Source organism: Athene noctua, chromosome 1 (genome assembly GCF_965140245.1).
Source record: "Athene noctua chromosome 1, bAthNoc1.hap1.1, whole genome shotgun sequence".
Lineage (NCBI taxonomy): Eukaryota > Metazoa > Chordata > Aves > Strigiformes > Strigidae > Athene > Athene noctua.
Window position 1 is genome coordinate 56,352,832 of NC_134037.1, and position 24,133 is coordinate 56,376,964.

Here is a 24,133-nt window from a genome sequence, read left to right on the forward strand (position 1 = left end):
TACAAAATGAAAAAAGTCACTTTGTCTTCGACTCCGCTGCTAGCGCAGCCTCCTTCTGCCACTTGGCCTTCTTTGCCAAGTTCCAGCTCGTTAAGGACTCATGACGTGCAGCAGCCTGCAGAAGTAAAGCATCTACTAAGAGCAGTGTAGTAGGAGTAACAACCCCCCCTGGGGAAAGCTACCCTATCTTGGGAACAGCCAGCGACTCCTTCCATGTCAGGGGTGACAGGAACATGGCTTAGCTGCAACTAGGGTAGGTGTGAACTGCTGCTGTTTAGGTTTGTCTACTTTTCACAGAATTCCATCATTTTTAAGTATACTACGGGATAACTAGCTAGTGCTGGTACTCACCTTTTTAGCTGAGGCAATCACTGCAAAACACGCAACAATTGAGAGTCCAATCATGATGTAACAAGTTTTAACACGAGCCTTGTTTCTTGCCCTGTCCAGCATTTCTGGCCTGCAATTAAAGTTGTTGAATCATTACAAACCTGTGAAGTATCTCTTCAAAGCACTGCAGATGTAACATCACAGTTGAAAAATGAAAATAGTATTAGCTTGCAAAACAAGCAGATTCAGCTTGCTGTGACTGGTTACGTACCACCCAAGAACTTCATGTTTTCTGATCCTAATCCATTTCCAATGGCAAAGCAATATTTAACGGATTTAAACTGATTTTTTTTTTTTAAGCTAAAAAAAATGCTCATGCAATAAATATTTGCATTTAAATACTTGGGGTAGGTACACCAGAAATACCTTAAGCTCTATTTAAACGAAGTGAAAACTAAGGGGTTTTATATATTTTAAACAGATGGAGAAGTATATGTGGTGTCACCCAGATGTCAGAGCAGTTCCTTTTATTCAAAATTAACTTCAGAAATTAATTACTGTCATATCTAACCTGTTTAGGTGGTGTTCTGTATACCGTAGGCTAGGGATTTTATCTACTTGAAGAGGTAATTAAAACAGTTTGTACTGCTATGAGTTAGTTTTTAGCTCTAGAAAAGCAGCAGCTTTAAAGGGGGCAGCTGATGTAAGCCGCCTCCCTATTACGGGAACACACACCTAAACAAGAACAATCTACATGATAATTTTTGCTGGTCATCAAAGGCAAAGGTAATGAAAACTCCAGCCCTGCGTTTGGCAGCCACTGCCGCCCGAGAGGCACTGTACAGCCCAGCAAGCTGCATTGGTACAGTTCCCCCTTCCACCCTCCATGCTGAGCCAGCTGCGTACCCCTAAGAACCAGCAACCCCGGCAACCTCTGCATCACTACAGTGGTCTCAAAACTTCCAGTTAAGTCTTTCTCTGAGTCAGGCACTATACTCAGACGTATAGTTTTTAAGATGCTCATTATAATGCTGGTTGTGCACTATTTTCCTTTCATAAATCACGTGGGAATGCTTTATAAAGATACATATAAGATAGAGAATATAAATATACATAGTTGGGATTTTATACATACATGTATGTAAAAAGGACAGTTGCATAAAGAATTGATTTTACGTTGCAAGTAAAGATCTTGTAATGATCTCATTTCCCCAAGACACCTGTAGCTTTACTTTAAGGAGAGTGAGTGGTGGGATGAGGCAGAGCTGGAGTTTTTGGAGTGGAAGCTGTGGCCATGGCAGCCTGTACCAAGGCTGAGGGCTGCAGTGTGTCTCTCTAAGGTTTAATGCAATGGCAGAGGGCAAGTCTTATGGCTGGCTATGCCACACTACCCCTGTCCCTGCCAACGCGCACACAAGCGCATGTTGTGCATGACACGTTTCTTGCAGATGACTGACAGTTCTAAGTAACTGCTTTTCTTTTGTAAAATGGTAAACATCATCTTTAAAACGAACCGCACATCAGACTAGCACATAAAATCATTAATCCACTAATCCATTTGTACCCACAAAAGCAAAACCATAAATGTTATTCGCCTGGTTTATTAGCCTAATCATATTTCACAATGCACTAATTGATACTCTTCTGAACCAGATTTTCACCTTCTTCCTGCTTTCTGCCTCTGCTTTAAGGAAAACAGACCTGATTATGTTCTTACCTAATTGCACATTAGAGCCTTTACTACTCAATCCTTAATCAAGACTGGGTAAACCTCTACTGAAGTCAGTAACAGCTGTTTTAAAAAAAAAAAAAAAAACAACCAACCACAACAACCTTGAATAAGCACTGCACATTTCACCCTTAGTACAAACTATCTTAGGCAGCTAGCTTGTGTTCACAGGTAATAAATAATATCTTGGAATTAATTTTTTTTTAATAGTTAAAGCAGTGACACAGTTCAGCTTCAATGTCTCACAACTAACTTCTTCTAGTGTATTTTTATGATTTTACCATTCTAAAAAGACTCTGCTCATCCAGAAAGCACAAAGTGGTGACACTCACTTGCCAGGCCAGCTACCACACAGAAATGTGTGATTTGTGTGCATGTATGTATATGGACTGGCAAATGCATGTGTCTTTATAAACACCTCCCGATGACTTGAATAGCTTTTAGAGCTTCTGAGACCTGCCTGAACCTTTCTCTAGGAAGATGGTGAGACTAGCACAGTGCAAGAGAGGCTGGACTGTTTAGAAAGCCACTGTCCAGCACAGCAAACCACCAGTGAAACTGTCAGGAAGCAACAGGAACAGGCAGAGGATGTACCTGTTACTTGACAGAGCTCTGCATGCTGCTTACACTAACGGCACCACCCAAGACAGGAACATACTGTGGTGATAAAAAGCAGTGTCCTGGAGAGAGACATCTAACACACCATCTAACATCTTAAGAAAAAGACAGCAACTGACATTAGAGGGGTTTCATTTGTTCTGTGACTGACCCCCTTGGGGGATGCTAACTTCCAGCAAGTCCGAGAACCACAAGATCAGCGTGGTTTGCGTGGGAAGGGACCTTCAAAGATCATCTAGTCCAGTGCGTCAACAAGAGGCTAAGGCTAAGGCTATGTCAAGTACTCGGCTTTCCCGATGGGGGATGTTTCTCTCATAACCCCCTTCTCTATTTTTCTTCAAGTTATTTAATAAATCATAATTTGTTGGATGTAATCATTCAGTGACAGTCTGCTCCCTTAGAAGTGTTTATGGGAGCTATAAACAGAAAATATTGTTTACCAATAACATCTTTCTCTGATTACACATTAGGAATAAGCAAAATAAACAAGCCAGTAAATAAATGTGACCGAGGCTCTCTATTCAGATGGATCTAGTTCTTAATCCCAGGCTCTGGGGACCCCAGTAAGGAACATTTTTCCATCTTAACCTCTAACCAGGACAGGAAATTCTTTTGCCCTCTAATTTGCTTCCAAGTTTTCAGTGTTGAAAAACTGACTGGTTCAAACTCTGTGGAAAAGTTTTAGATCAGGATCACACCACCTCTTTCCCTTCAGCTCCACGTTCCCCTTGGACACGGGCAGCGCACTTACGGGATCCTCGAAGGAATCTCTCCTTCTGTCTTGAAACGTCCGGTCCAGAGGAGGATTTTTTTGTCAAACTTCGAAGGTTTGTAACTTGCAATCACCTTGTGAGCCTGCTCAGCTTAAAGATCAGGAAAAAAACACTTCGTCAAACACTGTGCTGAGAGTGTGATGGGGGTAATATCGGTGGAAGGGGAAAACCCCTGGGAAGAGTAACTCGGGGGTTACGCGCCCAGGTCTCCGCTACGCAGAGCTGTCTCCACGCCGCCTCCCGAATGTCCCCGCACGCAGGGACCGTCTCTGCGGGTCCGGTTCGACACCCTCCGCGGCGGGTGTGGGTGCCCCAGCCAGCACAACGCCCGTGCCCACCCGCGCTGCCGGCCCACCCGCGGGCCACCGTGCGGGCCCCCCGGCGGGCAGCCACGGCCCCGGCCCCGCTCCGCCGCGACCCCCCGCCCGCCCTCCGGCGCTGCTGGCGCCGCGGAGCCAGCCCCCCCCGCGCCCCCCGGTACCCCGGGCGGCCGCCCTTACCGCGGGCGGTGCCCGGGCTGCGGGCGGGTCCCCCGTCGGCGGCGGCTCCCCGCGGCGAGGGCAGGGGGAGCGGCGCGGCCGCCAGCAGCCGCCCGGGGCGGAGGCGCGCCGGCAGCATGGCGGGGGCGGCGAGGAGCGGCGCGGCGGGACCCTCTGCCCGGCGGGACCCTCTGCCCGGCGGGACCCTCTGCCCGGAGGGACCCTCTGCCCGGCGCGACCCTCTGCCTCGCCAGCCCCGGCCCCGCGGACCCTCCAGCCGCGCCCCGAGGCGGGGAGGGGCGGGACGGCGCCGACAAGGGGGGGCCGGTCCTCCCGGGAAGCCGCCCCCCTCACCTAACGCCCTCACGAGCTGCCTCTCCCGGACAGAAACTTCGGCGTTCGAGTCGAAAGAAACAGCCGTGGGCGTTCAGCTTCACGTTTTCGAGGGAGGGGGGCACAGACCTGCCCACACCACTGCTTCTGTCTTTTTACCGCTTTCAGGTTCGAATGTGCTGGTTGTCATCGCACACTTTTCTGTTTACTTCAATTGAAAAACTTTTTTTTTTTTTTTTCCCCACGTCATGGACAGAGTAAACCTTTATTAAAAAGAAAAAGAAAAAAAAAAAGTAGAAACATATCCTTAAAAAAAAAAAAGAAATCAGAAAAGTCAGCACGATACAGTAACAGTGTCACTCAGTGTCTCAGCAGAACTCTCCCTGATGCCCCGGATAGGGGAAGATTTTCCATCCCTCCACCAAGGCCAGAGCTGCTGCGGAGGGACGGAGGAAGCGCCGCTGCCCGGGGGTGGGTCACGGCCCGGCAGCAGCTAAGGGGCCTGTGCTCGGCCTGACAGCACGGATGAGCCGTCTTGAACCGTTCGTAGCTAAAACCTCCAGTTACCTGTTTTCAGGAGCAGAGCCAGGGGTAAGCAGCTTTTTCTGAAAGCAAATTGTTGAGTAGAAGAAATCAGAAATTTGTCACCAAAGTGAGTCCCAGTGTCCTCGATATTAAAACTCTTTTAAAAATGCTGGTTAGACAACATTTCATTCTGGAAAGATACTCAAAAAAGCACTTTCTTTTCAGTAAGTAGTCCCACATCAGTGTTTTCTTATTCACACATGTATAGTTTCCATTCCAAAATTATTAAAGTAACAAAATGTCCTTATTATTGGTAAAATACCAAACCCGTTCCAATCCATTTAACTAGTACCAACTTGATTTTTTTTTTTAAATAAATCTTCCCATATTCTATTTCAGAACAAAACAGCTCCATGAATCAAAGCTCCACAGTGGCTTTCTCATGTCCTTCTAAAAAAAAACCTCTAAAAAAAAAAAAGAGTATGCACCTCTTTGCACACACCCCTGCCCTGAGCAGCTCTGCCCTATTTCAGAATGTTGTTGAGGAGATGACGACACATCAATAAAAGTGACCTAGAGGCTTATATGGGCATTATAGTCTGCCCGTAGTTCCCTTGCTTTCTTCCTGCCCCAAGAGAGCAGCGCAGTGTCAAGCAGCGCTCCTTGTCTCTGGAGACACAGCTGGGAAGGGCAGAAAGAGACAGCACATCTGGGCTGGGCTGCTCAGCAGCATGTGTTAGGAGCCACATCCCAAACACTGCTATTAGTGCTACTAATGTGGATAACCCATGTGTTTAGAGTCATTGTAGTTCCAAAGGCCGTTGGCAGAGCTGCAGGGAGAAAGCCTGGAGCTCACATAAATGGTTCTCAGCGCTCACCAAAGAACTGCAGAGCGGAGAACCGCTCTAAATATTATGGGCAGCTGAAAGTCATCTGCACAGCTAGAGCTACTGAAATCTTGATGGAAATATGCCCTGGAGGAGAGAACTTGAAAAGTTTAGTGGCCTTCACAGTCTTCATTCTCTCTAGAGATATTGTATACTCTGTGATATCAGAGTGCATCATTTAGCATTATTAACAAAGAATGACATAAACCCCCAAAAGTTTAAATAGTGATTACATCCAGAGCAGCCTCCTGTGGACCTCAACAAATGGCATTTCCACGCTTGACTTCTCTGTGGACAGCACTGTATTTTCAGACATGTCCTCCCTATTGCTATTGGGGCTGGAAAGCTTGCAGGTGAGCACGTACATATGTTAATATTTTGAAAAGTGGCGTTGGGATCTTTCTAAAGTGAGGGAGCAGAGTGTCCTCTGAGCCAGAGAGAAGAGCTGAACCCTTCGGCCGCTCATGGTCTGACCTACAGGTCATGGCTCAGGGAGGGCCAAGGCTCAGGGCGCGTCATGCCGAGGTTTGGCTCTGATTCAGGAAGATGATTCCTGTTCTGTGCTCTGGGAAGGAAAGTCTGTTTCAGGCCCATTTAATGTCCCTGTGCCTGCTAACAGGAATGGCCAGACTGCTGGAATGCTTATGGTTCTGGGCAGGGAGATGCACACAAATGCTCCCTTTAGTGTCATGAACCCCTAGTTACAGCTTTTTTTATCCTCTGTATAAGACAGCACAACCACCTTGTTCTACCTACGTATAATCACTTGCTTCTTGAAGACAAGGCATTTAAAGACATATGTAATACAGTTTGGCACAGTGTTTCTTTTTTCTGCAAATTCTAGATAGCAAATCTATTATGCAGAAGACCCGAGTAGCTGGAAGGGCAGACATAGCATTCAGGACTCCTTTGAAATTCTTTGATATGTGATGTCTTACCTTAAAAATACCTCCGTAGAGACCTTCACATTGCTGTCCCCACTCCCTATTCCTCAAGACACTTTCCTCATTGTCCTGTAGGGGGAATTGCCCTACCATACTTAGCTGTCAACCTAAAGGGATGTTTTCAAGAAGCAGACCAGATCCACTGGGTGGAAACACTGCACAGGTGCATGTATTGCTGCTCAAGGTCAAACCGAAGTTCATGGGGAAAGGTGAGGAAATTAAGTAAGCAAACTCAATTTTAAATATCAATATGTCTTTAATCATCCCCTTTCCTTTTACCTTCAAGACGTGACATGCTCAACGCTTCTGAAAACAATAAACGTGGGTACAATATTTGAGCCAAATTAACTTTTCGAACCAGCTTAGTGCTGACAGTCATTGTGCAGTGCAAGCTCTACTTCTCTCTTTTGGGGTAAGACATTTTGCCTCATTAGCAGACAAACTGCAGGAATTTTAACCTTATCATACATAATTTTTGTATTCAGAACAGTACTTGTAACAACAGATGTATGAACAACATTCATCAAATAAATATATGTGCATAAACATTCATTCTTCCAATCAGCTACAGAACTTAGATTATTACTCAACTATGTATGTGAACTGCACCCTTGCCATTCAAATTACTTAAAAAAAGTCTTCACAGATATGTAGTACATATATAGTCTACATGTCACAGTAGTTTCATTGCCTGTGCCCATTGTTGAAATGTGATTTATAGTGCTTTTTAACAAAATATGAGTTAAAAAATCACATGGATAAGGGTTACAACATAGAAATTGTAGAAAAATAGATATATTGTACATAGCAATAATACAATATGCGGGTGTAACATCAAATCTACTGAACTTTATTTTGACCTGCCACAATATCCAGTTATTCCAGATCTAAGCAGAAGCATGGACAAAACTCAAAGAATTTAGTATTATTTCACAGTTACATGGCACGGAATTCAAAATAGCAAAGTTTCTGTGGCTTTATGAACATGGGAAAGTATTTTTCATGGTTCTGGATTGGCAACATAGCTCTGTGGTTTAAGGTTTGAAAAAGCTCTGTGGTACTATTGTCTCAAAAGAAAAATTTCTCCTTCTCTGAACATGCCTTTTGCCTCACATACAGAAGGCACAGCATAGCTGTGCTGATGGAGCTACAGAGCAGAAACTCATCTAGTACAGCTCATATCAATTCATTCTTATGCTATTTCTATGTATCAGAATGGTGGATTGTAATTTTCTGATTGAAAATTAGATTTTTTAAATATGTATCAAAAAAGGTAACATTCCCAGGATCCACTCATGCTGATCCTGGTTATTACATTATTTATGCTAATGAGAGGAAACAACTAGTGTTTATTATAAGTTTTGACATTATACACCGACATCTAAGTTGTCCTCAACTAAGAGGACACCTGGGGACAAACATAGTGGGTCTTCTCTCCTCGTGCATCAGAGGAGGTGCAAGAGGTGAATCAGTGTATTTCCTCTGAGTATGAGGGAAAAAAAGTAGGTGAACATACATATAACTGCAGAGCTCCAGAGGAATTATTTAATTTTTAGATAGACCTGTCTCTAGTTCATTAACATCCTGGTAAATACAAGGAACTTTAGAAGGTACTGCAGCACTCATCTGGGATAAGGTGTGTAATTTTGGTGAGGAAAAAAAAGGAATCACTGATACCAGGTGAAAAAGGTTACTTTTGGATGTTCAGGAGAATGGAAAGCCTATCTTAAAAGTGGAGACTAAAGGACTGGGCTTGCTTATCCTAGCAAACAAAGGCTGGGAGAGGGTTCTGTTTGATCTGTAAAACAGCGCCAGGTGAGAAGAGCTTCTTAAACAATTGGGCATCAGATGAAAAAAACAGTGGGGTAAACCCATATGTTCCTTCCTACATGTCTGTGAGAAATAATAATTTCCTGATGCTTCTGCCTCACTCAGGGAAGCGAGACTGCAGAATAGGTTCCCACAGGTCTACATGAGTGGGCTGGGAAAGGAAAGGAGCTGCTGAAGGGGACTGCACTTCATGGTGCCTGTGGGAGCAGGAGCTGGACTCTGCGAGCCAGGAAAGCCTTGCAAATCTGGTAATGGATAACTGCTTAAGTCCCAGTCTGGAGAAGGCATTTCATGTGGCTTGCTCTCCTTGGGGATGCCAAAAGGAAAGAGATGTGAAAGCGAAATGGCTCCCTAAGATGGCTTTTCATCTTCTAGTACTTAAACACTGGCCAGTCATATGCTGGAGAGTCTTTTCCTGGCCATAGTCCTTGCAGTATTTTTAGGAAGAACTTTCCCTTTTATTAGTGTCTGCCCAGGTGCTTGGGAATGACAGTTTCCATTCACAGGTATTTTCTCAGATTTACACGAGTCTGAGATAGTAGCTCGGGAGCTGGAAGACTTTGAATCCAAAGAAATCTGACTAACAGCAACACTGCCTGCACTCTTGGAGGAATACGTGTAAACCATTTTGAGAAAGGCAGATTTTGTGTTTGTTTCTTGCTTGTAAATGATGATGTAGCACTTTGGAAGAAAAGTGCAGCAGAGGATTCCATAATTGGATATTAAAACAACGATGATTTCCACTGCTGGCAGGTATTTGCCAAATGTAGTTGCATAGACGGGGATAAATACAATCCACGCTATAAAGTAAATTAGCATGCCAAAGGTGATGAACTTAGCTTCGTTGTAGTTCTCTGGCAACTTCCTACCTTTAAAGGCAAATATGAAGCAAATGAAGGCTAGGGCAGCAATATAGCCCAGCATAATCCCGAAAGCCACAATAGAGCCCTCATGACACTCCAGAATTATTGCTCTTGGGATTGAGAAATTTTGCTTTACAAAAGGTGTCCTAAATATTAGCCAGAAGGTGCAAATGATAACTTGAATACCAGTGCAGGTGACTACAGTGGGAATAGGTTTATACACGCATTTCAGGAAATTCTGCAGCTTGGGATCAAAGCTGAAGGCTAGTAAAATTTTTAGTGACTTTATCAAAATACATGAAATGCAGAGTGCAAAACTTATGCCAAAGAGGGCTTGCCTAGCTTTACACTTGAATTCTGTGGGTTCATCTATGAAGAAGATGGTGCTTAAAAAAATTAAGAAGTGACTGAAGAGAATAATATAGCAGACAGTTAGACCTCCAGATGCCTTTACAACCGGCGTGTTCAAGTTTTTAGTAAATATTACACTAATTGACAAAATCAACACAACCCCAAAAGTGGAGAGGAGGAGGAGGAAAATGGCAAACCAGTCAGTCCAGGCGAGGAAATGGATTGTCTTTCTGTAGCATGTGGTACTGTTGACGGGAGCCCAGTAGGTTTTGTTGTTACATCGGTAGCAGTAATCCATATCTGAAAGCAGAGAAAAAGGAAGGTTGCTTAGAAACCCGAAGTAAATAAACTGCGAAGTGGATTATCGAGGCTTGAGATACGGGAGCAATGTGGGAAGGGATTCCGACAGGGCTGATTGCTCCCGGCTATTGCTGTCGCCGTCCAGGCGGAGGAGCTGCAGGGCAGCGGTGGCTGCGGTGGCTGCGGTGGCAGTAGTGGCAGAGGTGGCAGTGGTGGCTGCGGTGGCAGTAGTGGCAATGGTGGCAGAGGTGGCAGCGGTAGCAGTAGTGATGATGGTGGCAGAAGGAGCAAAGGATGAAGCCTGCCAGCTGGGAGCAGGGGCTGCCTGTAACCAGGGTCAGGAAGGTGACAGGGAGAACGAGCAGCATCCTAAAACTGCATTGGTCATCGCTGACCAGTGATATGTGACCTGGCCAGAGCTCTGGACAGGCAAACTTTAACTGAAACCTGAACAATAACTTGAGAGTAGATCAATTATCTTACAGAAGTTGGAACTGTATTTCTTTTGTTTCAACAAGAAAAAACCCCAAGTTTCCCTTTACAGATGTCATTTGAAATGCAACAAGAATAAACATTTAGATTATTCTTTGAAAGGTTACTTTTGCTTTAAAATTCCTTTCCTGTGATATGGAGAAATTTCACAGTTATTTGAATTAAAAAGATAAAATTTATTTTTATGCACTCTGGAGATTAAAAGTACATTGTACTGCTTTTTTTTTTTTTTTTTTAAAAAAAAAATATCCATCTCTCTCCTCCATATTTAATTTTCCACTATAAAAATTTTTGATCAAACCTATAAATGCACCAGTGGTAAAGTATACATCAGATTTGATATTAGAAAATATTACTGTACATTATATCAAACTTTGCAGTACTCTGTGGTAGGACAAAAAATATGCTGATAAGCAAAATACATAAACCTTGAACTTCATAGATTCATAGAATGGTTTGGGTTGGAAAGGACCTTCAAAGACCATCTAGTTCAAACCCCCCTGCCATGGGCAGGGACACCTTCCACTAGCCCAGGCTGCTCAAAGCCCTGTTCAACCTGGCCTTGAACACTGCCAGGGAGGGGGCAGCCACAGCCTCTCTGAACAACCTGTTCCAGTGCCTCACCACCCTCATCATAAAAAATTTCTTCCTTATTCGAGTTGGTGTACTTCGGAAAGAGAGGGAAGCAAAGCTATTTTTTGATGAGAGTCAGCCTCACTGATAAATCAGCCAGACTTTCCATTCTAACAAAGGATAATTCTAGTCAGCTGGAAAATCTAATTGTTTTAAGTTTTGTCTTGTAAAAAAGCATATAAACCAAGTTTTATAGGCTGAACACTTGTATTTGGGAAACTGAGCATAAACAAATATTTTAATCCCATTTCAAAGTTATACCAAGGTTGTCAAGGCACTTTATACCCAAACAAAACAATTGTATTGATGTCTAAATAAATCTTTATTTGGGTCACAATTCCTTACCCGTTTGATTGCTGTAATGGTTTTCTGGGCAGTAAACACACTCATAGCAACATGTGTGTGGACTTTCTGTAACCTTTTTCATCTGTCCTGGTCTGCAGTGCTGGGAGCATGTTGACTGAACCTTCTGCAGTGTGCAGAGAACAAACAAACAAACAAAAAAATCAGCTCAGCCACAATAAATTACTAAGAAATGTTAAAATAAACCTCCAGTAATTCTGCAAGTTGCACTTTCTTTTTGCACCTAGCGGAATCTGAAAATGATGCTGAAAAAAGGCATTGTAGATTTCATGCTTCTTGTATTTTGTCCACACAGTCAACAAGTGACAGGATGAGGCATTATCTACCTGATTTTATTTTTTTGCCCCTGAATCATCTCTACCTTTAAAATTCAGAGCAAAGTGCCTCATTCAGCTTTGAACCTCGAATTTAGATTGCTGAGGATCAGCTCCAAAGAAAGCCAAGAAGCATCTAATGGGGGATTCAAGTGGACTGCTTCACAATTGACATCCTGAAACCCTGCTTGGTTGCTCTGAGCCCAGGGGAGACACCTTAGCTTGGGGGAGACACCTTGGCTCAGGGAAGACACCTCCGTGGGTGCTCTACACTGCAACTCTGATATTTCCGACCCTTGGCAGCTCATCCCTGAGTCATGAAGCACCACTCTGGGGTGTGATCAGGACTTTCTCTTCAGGTCTGAGTTCAGGTCATCCTTCCAAAGGCAATTTTTTGTAAGATGGAGAAACAGTCCTGAGGGACACTGCTATTTCTTATTCCTTCAAGATGGTGCTTACAAGGAGGTGAAGACATTTCCTTTCCATCCTGGGCAGCACCACAAAGAGGGACAAAATTTGAGGTTTTCTCCTGTCCTTAGCCTTTTCTATCATCTGAGTCCACATGCTGAGACTTGAATTCAACCCACCTAATAAGCAGCTTCTCCCTGTACCCTTAGTGGTGAACAATTTGCAACACAGAGCAAGACCTCCATCCATGCACAGATGACAGATTATTGAACTGGAACTGGCCAGGGCCACACACTAGTCCAGCCTACATCAGTTCCAGGGCTTCAGGTCGTACCACCTACCTCAGACTCCTGTAGTCATGCTGACCACAGCTCTAATGGGAGGAAACAATCCACAAAACTGTTTTTTTAACCAGTGAAGTCAACAGATATGTGCCTTTATGTACAAATTAAATGGTGGTGGCACATAAGAGAGGGGACTTTTATACATGGTCATTTTTAATTTTGAACCCTCTTTTCAAGATTCTGGAGTAGCATCCTTAGGATGGACATAACTTCTCATTTTACGAAACCTCCGCGAAGCATTCTGGAGAAATAGCTCCATTTCAAATTACTGAGCCTGCTTACATTTTACATTGAGCATGTTAACATGCTTCTCAGGGTGTGTGAAAGTGGTCAAATATATCCAGAGAGGGTTCTTTGCTCTAAAAGGAGAACATGAAATCACAAGTACAGCCGACACGTACTTTAGTTACAAATACTGGAGGGAGAAGAGAACATGAAACAAATTTCACATGTCATGTCAAGAAATTAAAAGCTACCTTTAAATCCATAAAATCTTTTTTTTTCTCTTCATCCTCAAAGATGAAGTCACCTTTCTCTGTGTCATATTCTGCCATAGTGGTGATTTCCATGTGGCCATCAATTTCTTTCCAAAGAAGTACATCATAACTGGTGCTCATATCTCCATTGGAGTCAAACTTGATTTCTTTATCATCATCAATGACCGTAACTTTTTTAAGTTCTTCAAGGAGCTGAACATAAGTATAAGGAACGATAACATACATCAGTGTCATGTCAGTGTGATAAACTCAATAGTTTAACATCTGTTTGATATATCAAGTTAAAAATAAATGATGCTTTTTATCAGTAAAAGAAAATTAAAAGTCATCTTTATAACAGTTTAATTTGATGTCCAACGTGGTTTTACATTATTCAGACAATCCTGTTGACCTTAAAAATCTATTAATAAAGAAATAATCATTTTTTAAGCCTGTGCAATGTGTACAAATACTTATGTTAGTATTTCTTTCCAGCCTTGAAAATTTTGGTATGCTGATGGGAAAGAAAAGATTTTTGCCTTTTGGAACTCCCCTTCTTTAAAGAATGACCATGAGTGATGCTCCTGTTGTTACTTTACTGTCACCAGAGTCAATTTGGGCCACATTTGCTTTCAGAGTAACCTTCCCCAGCATGTCTGGAAATATCTAACATCGTTTTCAGCTGCGACTCTGACTGAATTGCAAGATGAGACTCAGAACTATTAAATGAACAAAACATGCCAGTTTGCTGAGATGAAGTGATCAGCGACACAGTGGCAATAAACAACTAGGCCATATTTGTTAGATCATAGGACACATCAGAACAAGCATGCTTTCATAAGGCAGCTGTCCAGGTTCATGCTGCAACCCATTCTGTTCAACAGGGAAAATTTAGGTCTCCCTCATCACAAACAGACAGATCGAAGAAAAGTTCTGTGTGAATTTAGAAAAGGACAGGTTAAGGCACATATAACCCACTCCCGATTCATGTGGAGACCATAGAAGGACTTTTATTACCTACCGTGCTTCTTACTTGAACCAAAGGCTTTATCCCTTTGCAGGCCTAATGATTTTTGGCAACAGGGATTAATGAATAAGAAAAAAACCCAAGATTTTAGACAAGGCTGAATTTAACTGCCCTTTGAAAAACTCACTCTTACGTGGATCCATTTGTTATATTTGTAGCATTTAACAACCATGCTGTCAGTGTATGACTTCAATAGGCTTTGGAAAATATACATATATATATAACACATCTAGTGTATGTAGCGTCATTTTTTTCATGTATAACATGTAACTTTTTTGAGAGTTCATATGCTCTTGATGCATATCTACCAATTATGAAGAACTAAAGTGTGCTTCTAACCAATATTGCATTTGAGTTGGATGTGTGGGACTGAAAAGGATTTTTTTTTTTTTAATTGTGCATACTCAGGCTAGTCATTTAATCTGCCTCTTCTCCACTTCTCCAATTTCTCTAAAAATATATGAACAACTCAAGCTTCAGGCAGAAGGGGCTAATAAGTAGCAAAGTTTTGATGCAACTGATGGCTATTTTTCCAAAGTCTGTAACACCAATGACTGTCATTTCTCTGTATGTGGAGATGTGTGATATGGATCAGTTGCATCCTAAGCTTTATATACATATATATCCATTTCTAGAGGGTTTAAATTTAGTGTAGAAGAAACGTATTATGAAAACAGCACAGGGGGAATAACTAGCTCTTTTAGTTTTCTTCATGAGTTCTTAGCCTCTTAAGAGGTGGTCTGGGATTTAATTCAGCAATGGTGTAAATGCAGCTCCATACAGTTGCATCCCCTGTAGAGCAGTCCTGAATTTGTCCTATTTGCATTTACAAATTCATGTAGGAGTCTGATTGTTACTGCTTGGTTTGTTTGTTTGTTTGTTTTTTTCAAATCCTCTATCTTGGTTTGACCTGCCCTGACCTAGGATAAGAGGTCAGAGCAAGTCAGAGTGCTTCAGTGGTTGTTTGACTTCTAAATGAACTTTTGTTTAATCACCTGAGTAAAAGTGTGTAAAAGTGAATACTCCTAGGCAGGTTCTTGGGTAAAAGGTCGGGTCAGGTTTACTTGTCTGATTTTTCCTCTTCTTTTCCCACCCAGTAGAGTTTGATAACAAGTACCTCACCCATCTTAAAGGTTGTGTCTCATTTTCCTACTAGTCATTTCAGTATAAATCAAGGTCAAACAGAGGAATAGTCTGTTGCATTTTCACTTTCAAGTAAAGATTCATTATGGAAGACAATACCTGAATTCAGACAAAACAGAGACAATGGTGAGAGAGTGAGAGAGGGAAATTGAAACTCTTTGGTGAATTCTCCTATCCTGCAATATCCCCATCTCTCAGGAGTGCTCATTGCTGTGTATTGTGGTGGTTTGCAGCAACAGGACCAACCACTAGTAGCTGAATAGCTGATAAGTCAATTGTAGACTGACTATACATTTTATTCTGTCCCAAATGAGCAGCTAGCAAGACATTCCAGCAAGAAGCCTACAGACTGGAGCCTTCATCCAAGCTGATGCCTACTCTGTGTGCTCTTTGAAGGTATGAGGGAAGTTTTAGGGTAGCTAATGAAGCTCAGCAGCTAAAGATTTGTTCTGGACCTGTGGAGTCATGTGTTTACAGCCATTTCTATGGTAGCTGTGAAGGAAGAGATGGTGGGTATGCAGTTACTCACCATCAGTTAGCTATCTGTATGTGAGATGCAATAATCTGTCTCTGTCTACAGCAGAACACAGCCATGGTTTAGCACCAGGAGCCTCTACATCTACATGGGCCAAAAAAAAAGGAAGACAAATCTGGAGTCTAGGTCTCATCACTGCAGCAGTTAGATACTGCTGCTCTAACATATAGTCTGTGATTTCGGTTGGTAAAAACCAAGCTAGAACAGGAATAAAAAGCCGTTTATTAAAAGGATCAAGCTAGTAAATCCAGGAATGTGAGAGCAAGAATGAGATGAAAGTTATGCAGACAGAATGAGACAGAAAAGAATTAACATCATACCTCCCAGGGAGTGAAGGCAGAAGGATCCTTGCAGTTTCTGTCTTTGCATTGCCCTTTAATGGCGTGAGCAATGGCATATACTGCAAGTATAGTACTATGGATAAATCCTGGTTCAATGTTAGCATTCAGAAAATCATCTCTCCAGATCTGATGTTCATTCTCAACATTTTGCAATAGATCATCCTGGGACTGGTTAGAAATGCATGTTTGAAAATCATGATATTCCAGGTGTGCACAGACTGACAAAAGCATAATATATTCACGCAAAAACTTGTTGTTGTCAGTGGGCTTTTCATGAAGGTTTCTCAGAAAGTCTTGGAATGTGGACATGTCTCCACTTTTAAATCCAAATCCCACAATGGTTCCCAGCTGTCTGATATTGGGAATTTTACTGATTTTGACCGCAGCCGACCAGTTATCACTTGCAATCCAGATTTTATTTACATTCCTCTCAATTGCCTTGTTAAATAGTTTGAGCACATGGAACTGTCTCATAAAGACAACAATAACATTTACTCTGGTTTCCTTGACAATTTTCTCAATTGCGTGATCAACTTTGGTGTGAAAGGTGTTGTCAGAGAGATAGGCAGGCAGCATTTCTTTAAAAGCTATGCAAACGTTGTTTGCCATGGCCTGGACTCCAAAGCTCTCCAAAGCAAACCGCCCATTGTCATCATCAGTGGCTATTACTCCAATCCAGTTCCACCCAGACTCACAGATCAAGTGGGCCATTGCTCTTGTCTGATGAAAATCACTCGGAATTGTCCTGAAGAAAGAAGGAAACCGGATTTTGTCACTGAGGATTTCAGCTGATGATGCAGGACTGACCTAGGAAGAGTGAACAGTTCGGTTATGGAGGCTGTCTCTTCCAAGGGACACCAAAAGAACCAAAACTGCCATGATTTCTCTTTCATCCTGACCCAGGCTCCCTCCTCCTGTGAGTGAGCATCAACAAGGTGCAGCCAAATGGGGCAGGTTCCCTCACCCTGTTCTTAGTATGCAGACTCGTGCCCAGTACAAGTTCCATAATTGTCATCTTCATCCACATAATTACTTTAGTGAAGGGAGAGAGTAAAACCTTTCAAAATGTATATGACAATTATGCTGGTATAAGGATTTCATTTTACCCTGTTCAGATACCACCAATATGCTATTCAAAACAAAATTTAAACACTGGAAGCATTAACTCTTGTTTGAGTTATTATTCAAATTGCTAATATCCTTATATTTTGCAGTATTTCTCTATCACTCAGTCTATTAGTATGGTTCATCCACATATATATTTTCTCTCCAAGTTTCATTTATTATATTTTAAAGGGATTGTTAAATCTGTTAGAAGACTGTCCCAGAAAAAACAGAATACTATAATTCTTTCCTATAAAAGTTTTATTACCTTTGATTGTAGCTAGAAAAATGTGAATGGAACATTGTTATTGAAATATCTCTAGTTTTGATACTTTTCTACTTGTTTGTAAGAGCGTTTTCCCCTACACTTAATATTTCTTACATTGCTTGACAGTTCTTAAAAAAATAAATCCAAGCTTTCCAAAATAAGAGTCACCTCTTTGGATGGGAAACCAAATCTTGCTGATGTCAAAAGATAACAGATGCTATTGATGAGAAAAATCTGCTGGATCACCTTTTCCATCTCTACGTCCTAATGCAGATTTGTTTCATCACTTGACTTTTGATTATGTTAAAGTGTGGCATTTTAATATTCATGCTTACTATAGCTCCTGTGTAGAGCTGGAGGTCATAATTACTTCATACCATTGGATAAGTAAAGATACAGTTAGAAGTTACATGTAACTCATACTTAATGTCTTTTCCATATGTTGGTTACTATGTTGCTACTTTGCAGTGAGGTAATTTATGTCAAATTGCCAAAACCAGGGTGCAACGTAAGATGTTGTGGAAGTGGATCTCCTTTTCCCTTGTTGGTCCTAGCCTTGACCCTAACTCTTTTACAATGGTGAAAGTAGAAATGTAAGCATGGGTCTAAGTGAAAGTGTGGGACTGTACTGTCCTAGAGAGGTCAGAAATAGAGAATGTTTTGGGAAGGACCAATGTGGATCTAGAGAGTTGTATTCTTTCTTTTCTACAACTGCTTGAAGAATAACAAGAGTAAAACTGTGGTTTGGAGCAATATTCCTCACTTCCCTGTCCAAAGTTATAACGGACTCCAACATCTAATCTCTCTCAGCCAGGAGATAATTTCTAGATTTCTGGCCAAATTTGATTTGGTCTTTTTTTTTTTTTTTTTTTTTTTTTTTTTTCCCCAGCTTGAGATTGGGTATTGTCATATTCACCACCAGCCAGACTAGAGACAGCGGGTATAACTTTGTAGTTTGTAGCCTGAACAAAGTCCTTGAGTGTCATCCAAGGTACACTGGAGTAACTGGAAGAGCCATGCAGGTTGATTAATGGTGCTAGAAGCCTGACAACAGCCCAGCATCATCCTGAAATAGCACTCAGAGGCCTGTGCCCTGGGCATATCAAATAGTCCTTACTGCCTTTCTTTAGGCAAGTGAATCAAGCACTCCATTTGGAGTTGAATCCCACCCCTCCTGATGTCCTCAGGTTAAGGCAAATCCTGCCCTGTAGCAAACAAGTGGCTTTTGCAGTCCCTATGACCTGTTCAAAATGAAAAAATTCCCTCAAATCTACCTGTGGGATTAGTTGCAAAGCCAACAGCCTTGAAACTGCCATCGACACTTCTGAGTAGCTGGCTCCAGTGACTGCCTTAATTCTTGGGACGTAGTCTGAGTAGTTACACTTGAACTCTACAACATCCTCAGAAGAATTGAATTTAGACAGAAACCTCAGAGCAGATGCCATGGCTTTTGTAACTTCTGCACATGTGTCATAGATTTCGTAGCCCAGAGTAACTCCAGATAACAGCGTTGAATTGTTGATCATTTCAATAGCATGTATCATTGCAAGTGTCTGAAGAAAAATTTGAATTTCAAAGCTGTCAGGAAACACAGAAGTTTTATTTTAGTAAAACATTGCTGGGAACAGGCCAAAGAAAAGTCCAGTTTAGGCGTATTCCTTAGAACTTGACAACAACTGAGAAGAAATGATGGATAGTACGCTTTGTGCCATTTTCTTGGGTTTTAGTGTACAAAACATTAGAAATTATACAGTTTTGTCTCACCTAAGTGAGAGATTAATCAAAATAAACACAGCATTTAAAATATAACTGAATAAAAATTATTTTCTGGAAAAATGGGTACTAAACCCCAAATTTTTATGGTACATGAAAAATTGCAAGGGGTATCTTCATGAAACATCTGTTAAAGTAAGTGGAGCTGTTCCAGTTTACTCCATCTGCTTGATAAACTTTTTGGAAATGTATTTACTTTCACCAAAAGCATGAAACAGAGAAAAAAAAAAAAAAAAAAAAGACTAAATATTTCAGAACAGGAAAAAATATTTCAGAGGTTGGGGTCTTCTAGTGGTTGCATCAACATTCCTAAAATCCTCTCTAAACCTGATGAAGTCAGTACAGCTATTCCCTTATCTCCAGTGGATATTATAACAGACACTTAATCAGAACTGTGCTAGCACAAAATGTCTGCAATACAACCAACCCTCCTCTCAGTCAAGCTTCTCAAAAGTTTACAGATCTTGCAAACTAAATTAGATTTCAAATAGACCTGAGACAATTTATGTAGAAAAACAATGAAAGACTGACACAATAATCAACTTTATCATAATTTTGAAATAAATCCAGATGGATATCTGCTGATTATTAGAGTCAGATGTGGGATTAAGTTGTGTGTAAAATTAAATAAAATTTGAGTATTTGGACCTGTGTTAAAATTAAAAAAAAATGCGTATTTGGAATTCCTGGTCTTAGGAAATCATTTGTATATTGTTAAAAGAAAGTTCTTCACCAGGTTTCTTTTGCATTCTTTTAGAAGAAATTGATGTTTTGAGCACAGATAGGATTTGGAGCCAACAAAATTAATATTCTGATACACAGTCTGAACTTGAATGTATACATTACATGTTGTCTATACAGTCCATCCTACAACATAATGCCACGATTACAATACAAAGTGTAATAACCACAGTAATTGTAGTAATAATTACAAACTAATTAGCAAGGTACTACCATACATTACAACTGATCTGCCTTGTGAGTTGGGAGACATTCTTTAATACATGCTAAAGTAAAATGGAACAGTCTGCCTGTGTTCAAATCATGTATGTACAACTTCATAACAAATAATGAACAACTGCACAGCAGAGTGCTTCAGGCATATAGCAAAAATTAGCACTTACATGGAAATTAAATGATTGTTCAGCACAAACCTGCAGGGCTATTTGATTATATATGCAGATTGAAGTAGGATCAAATGCTCATTCCCTTCCTCAGGCAGCCACACTAACTTTTGCTGTAACTTTGCCACACTTTATCATCTTGTATTAATTTACTCAGAATTTAGGTTATGTCCAAGGTCTTTCTAAAGACTAAAGAAATGCAAGAGAAACAGATTTTGTTTATCTTAATATAAGAGGTATATTCCTGATGTCAGTGATCTCTTTGCTATATAAGTAATTTCCAGTATTACTCACCCAGCACAATTCTGAATTACTGGCTTGATGGGAAGTTCTTCTGGATGCAGCATTTCGCTATGAACTGCAAACAAGCCTCCAATAACAATGTCCCCCGGAGAACTGGCATCCACAAAGTCACCAGTATTCTGGCAAGAGAAAGCGATGTCAGTGCCAATCACAAAGCAGGGGATCAAAAAGGTAACGAATGCCATGTTTCTGTTTCACTTGCTCACTACCAGCTTTAAGTCGATTAAGTGAACTGCAGGGCCAGCAAGGGCTCCTATGTCATTTATAAACAGCAGCAAAGGAAAAAGGCTGCACTCAAAAGTTAGTCACACCTCATAAGGTGCTTGTATTTGCTTCACTGGCTGAGACTATTTTATTGAAGGTACTAAAGCATTACTGTCACATAAAATATGAAGGTGCAGGGGTATGAGAGTGAAGTATGAGAGTGAAGAGGGAGAGAGAAGCATGGATGAGTGTGAAAGGAAATGTTGAACATAAAATCTGTCCTTCTCTGTACAAAGTTTTTTATACCTTATCTGAAACACATGGCAAATATTTTGGTATAAATTTGGGCTTGTCTTGAATGCTTTCCAAGTGAGTGCAGGGTGAGAACAAGCAGTCATGGAATATGGTAGTGATATTGCTGTGACCATATTTTAAGAGTCCAGTACAAAGACTACTGAAAAAAGACCTCCCTGCCACACTATGCTTTAGATCAGATTCTGGTCTAAAAGAAAACAACCCAAAACTATCAAAATACTGCTTTTCTGATAAGTTTTAGAATTTTTATATATAAATAGTTTGGATAAGCTAATATTCACGGTTCTAATGCACACACAGCTCCTAGGGACTTCAATGGGTTTTGGGTCAGAGCCTACCTGGAGTACTCTGTTCATCTCCTGGGGCCCCCAACATAAGAAGGACATGGAACTGCTCGAGTGGGTCCAGAGGAGGCCATGAAGATGGTCAGGGGGCTGGAGCACCTCCCTCATGAGGACAGGCTGTGAGAGTTGGGGCTGTTCAGCCTAAAGAAGAGAAGGCTCCAGAAGCAGCCTTCCAGTACTTAGAGGGGGCCCACAGGAAAGGTGGGGAGGGACTCTTTATCAGGGAGTGTAGAGATAAAACTAGTAGTAACAGCATTAAAATGAAAGAGGGTAGATTTAGATGAGATATGAGGAAGAAATTCTTCCCTGTGAGGGTGGTGAGGCACTGGCACAGGTTGCCCAGAGAAGCTGTGGCTGCCCCCTCCCTGGCAGTGTTCAAGGCCAGGTTGAACGGGGCTTTGAGCAGCCTGGTCTAGTGGAAGGTGTCCCTGCCATGGGACAAAAAAAACTAGACAACACAAACTATTCTATGATTCTATGATCAGGTTCTGTATTTACAAGCCATGCCATGTCTGCTGCTGGCTGATCTGATAAGAACAGAGCAGTGGGAAAATATAGTATTAGTCCTAGATTTCTGACAAGAGGGAAGCACGTTCTCAGATGGAGGACACCAACATGGACTGGAAAGTAGCTGTTCTTGGTGCCACCATTCCCTTCAGATTCACAAGATTTGGATGCTGTGCCAGAAGGGAACTGGGGGAAAGAGAAGCAGAGGTCCGACTCTGAGCTTTCATAAACTCCAACCATAAACACAAAAGTGAACCTCTTTAGGACAGAAGCATGCTACTAAAACATACTAATTTACGTAGAAGACACAAATTTGACAATAGTCCCTTTCTGTTCTTGACATTGGCTTATTTCTCTATTTTTCTCATAATGACTTCTTCAGATTTTGTTTCTTTTGGTAGCATGCCAAAGCACTCAAAAGAATGGGGTCAGCCATCATGCTTATTTTCCATGATTGTATTATAAAAAATCTACATTTTACATAGAAAATTTGAATCAGTGATTGTTTTCTGGCAAACAAAAGAGAGAAATGGGATCTCCGTTACATATTCTTTCTGATAAGCATAATGCATACTATATAAATTATTTGAATTATTATATTTTGCTTTTGTTTCCACACTAGTCTCTTTGCAGTTAGAAAATCTGTTTACAACAAGAAATACTTCTTGCAAATGCATATGTTAATCCCTAGTTAAGTTACCATTCAGCCTCTTTGTTATAACATCTTGTATTTCTTTCATCTGTCTTCTTTCTTTTCACATGGCATTCTCACTGCTGGGTCAGGGCATACAGAAAACATCTTCCTGCATTTTCTTTCATGTGTCTGATCACATACATTTATGGGCAGTTGATGATACCAGTTTATTCTGCTTCTGCACTGACTTGCAAAAATTCCAGTTATTCCAAGAGTTTTCCTCTTGGCTTATAGCAGCATAACTGTAGTCAGACTCTGGCCCTGCGTTACGAGGCGTTTGTTTGCAAATATTCATGTACTCATTCCTTACCATCCATGTAATGCACCCTAAAGCCTGGTTCCACATACTCTGGTGTTTCCTTTACCCTGATTTTGCATATAACTACATGTATAAAACTTCTGTATACTTAGATGTAGTTAAAGCATAAGATTAAAGCTAGTCATTTCCTTAAGCAAGCACAAGAAATATTCAGCCATATGCCTTTAATATAAAATGTAATTTTTAAGGACCTAACACTAACTACTGCATTAAGGATTTAATGGAAATACAGTACTGATAGTTTGAAACTTCAAATTTGTTATAATTTCTGATTAGAAGCAGAAAAAAACCTTTACCCTGGCCAGTCACTAAAAAGTTATTAATTTCTATAGAAGAGGATCTTACCTACAAACAAAAGTCCTTACTTGGTCACTTTAGAAAGTGGAAGTTGACAAAATAAACATCACATAATTGGTGCATAATTTCATGTTATTTATAAAAGAACCACAAAATGAAGTGTGCTTCAAATTCAACTACATTGAGTTTACATCACAGTGTAGAGTATTTTCACAGGGAAGGGCTTTTATTGTTATTGTTTATTTTCAAGATCTATCTCTCATAATTACTGCTAGTGATGAGAAGTACTTAGAAGTGTTACTGAGATAGCTCGGCCTAAACTAGTACTGCAGAATTAACTGGAAGTTTTTGCAAAAACTCTTCTTCATTGACACTTAAATACCAATAGAAATAAGTGTATGTTATAAAATGTTCTTTGCTTATAATTTAGTGACATATTATTGTAGTATCGCTAGACTTTCACGGTTGTCTGCATAAGAGTATGTCTCGGGAGGCAGAATCAAGCATAAGATTCAGTGGAATTCTTGAAGTACCATCATCTCTAGAAAGTAGCCCTTAATGGACTGTGCAAGGGCAGAAAAGAGGACCTATCAAACCCAGAGATACTCTGAGAGGCACAGATGAATTCTAAGAGTCTTTGGAGGATCTGGTGAGAGACAAAGATACGCTGTTAGTATCTCTGTATGCACCAAAGTTACCTGCCAAAATGGCTACTTCTTCCACATGGGCTTCAGCCTCCCTTTGAGAAGTACCAGAATAAGTGGATTTTGGAAGATGGTAACTTCTTGCAAATTCACAGTTAGTAAATTTTTGGCAACAGTGCCATGCCTATTGAAAACATCC

General features: G+C 41.1%; 2 protein-coding genes across 2 annotated transcripts; both read right to left on the reverse strand.

The window, feature by feature from the left end:
- Positions 1-16: 16 nt before the first annotated feature.
- Positions 17-4,210, reverse strand: FAM162B (family with sequence similarity 162 member B). The gene is made up of 4 exons (XM_074896193.1): positions 3,951-4,210; positions 3,429-3,540; positions 352-460; positions 17-115 (listed from the first exon to the last, which is right to left on the reverse strand). Exons 1-4 carry the CDS (start codon positions 4,066-4,068, stop codon positions 17-19), a joined length of 438 nt encoding a protein of 145 aa, XP_074752294.1. The 5' UTR covers positions 4,069-4,210.
- A 4,631-nt stretch (positions 4,211-8,841) lies between these two features.
- GPRC6A (G protein-coupled receptor class C group 6 member A) lies at positions 8,842-20,795 on the reverse strand. Its single transcript, XM_074923691.1, has 6 exons — positions 20,602-20,795; positions 18,685-18,988; positions 16,018-16,845; positions 12,993-13,205; positions 11,433-11,556; positions 8,842-9,962 (listed from the first exon to the last, which is right to left on the reverse strand). Exons 1-6 carry the CDS (start codon positions 20,793-20,795, stop codon positions 8,842-8,844), a joined length of 2,784 nt encoding a protein of 927 aa, XP_074779792.1.
- Between the last annotated feature and the right edge of the window lie 3,338 nt (positions 20,796-24,133).

Bases quoted from the DNA above. Each gene is read 5' to 3' on its own strand.
- FAM162B (XM_074896193.1), bottom strand. From the start codon at position 4,068: ATGCTGCCGGCGCGCCTCCGCCCCGGGCGGCTGCTGGCGGCCGCGCCG. The intron at 3,541-3,950 runs GTAAGGGCGGCC...CTGATCTTTAAG, and splicing joins CAGCCCGGGCACCGCCCGCG to CTGAGCAGGCTCACAAGGTG. The intron at 116-351 runs GTGAGTACCAGC...TTACTTCTGCAG, and splicing joins TGATTGCCTCAGCTAAAAAG to GCTGCTGCACGTCATGAGTC.
- GPRC6A (XM_074923691.1), bottom strand. From the start codon at position 20,795: ATGGCATTCGTTACCTTTTTGATCCCCTGCTTTGTGATTGGCACTGAC. The intron at 16,846-18,684 runs GTAGATTTGAGG...CACTCTTCCTAG, and splicing joins CTTTGCAACTAATCCCACAG to GTCAGTCCTGCATCATCAGC. The intron at 11,557-12,992 runs GTAGCTTTTAAT...TGCACACTGCAG, and splicing joins AAGATTTTATGGATTTAAAG to AAGGTTCAGTCAACATGCTC.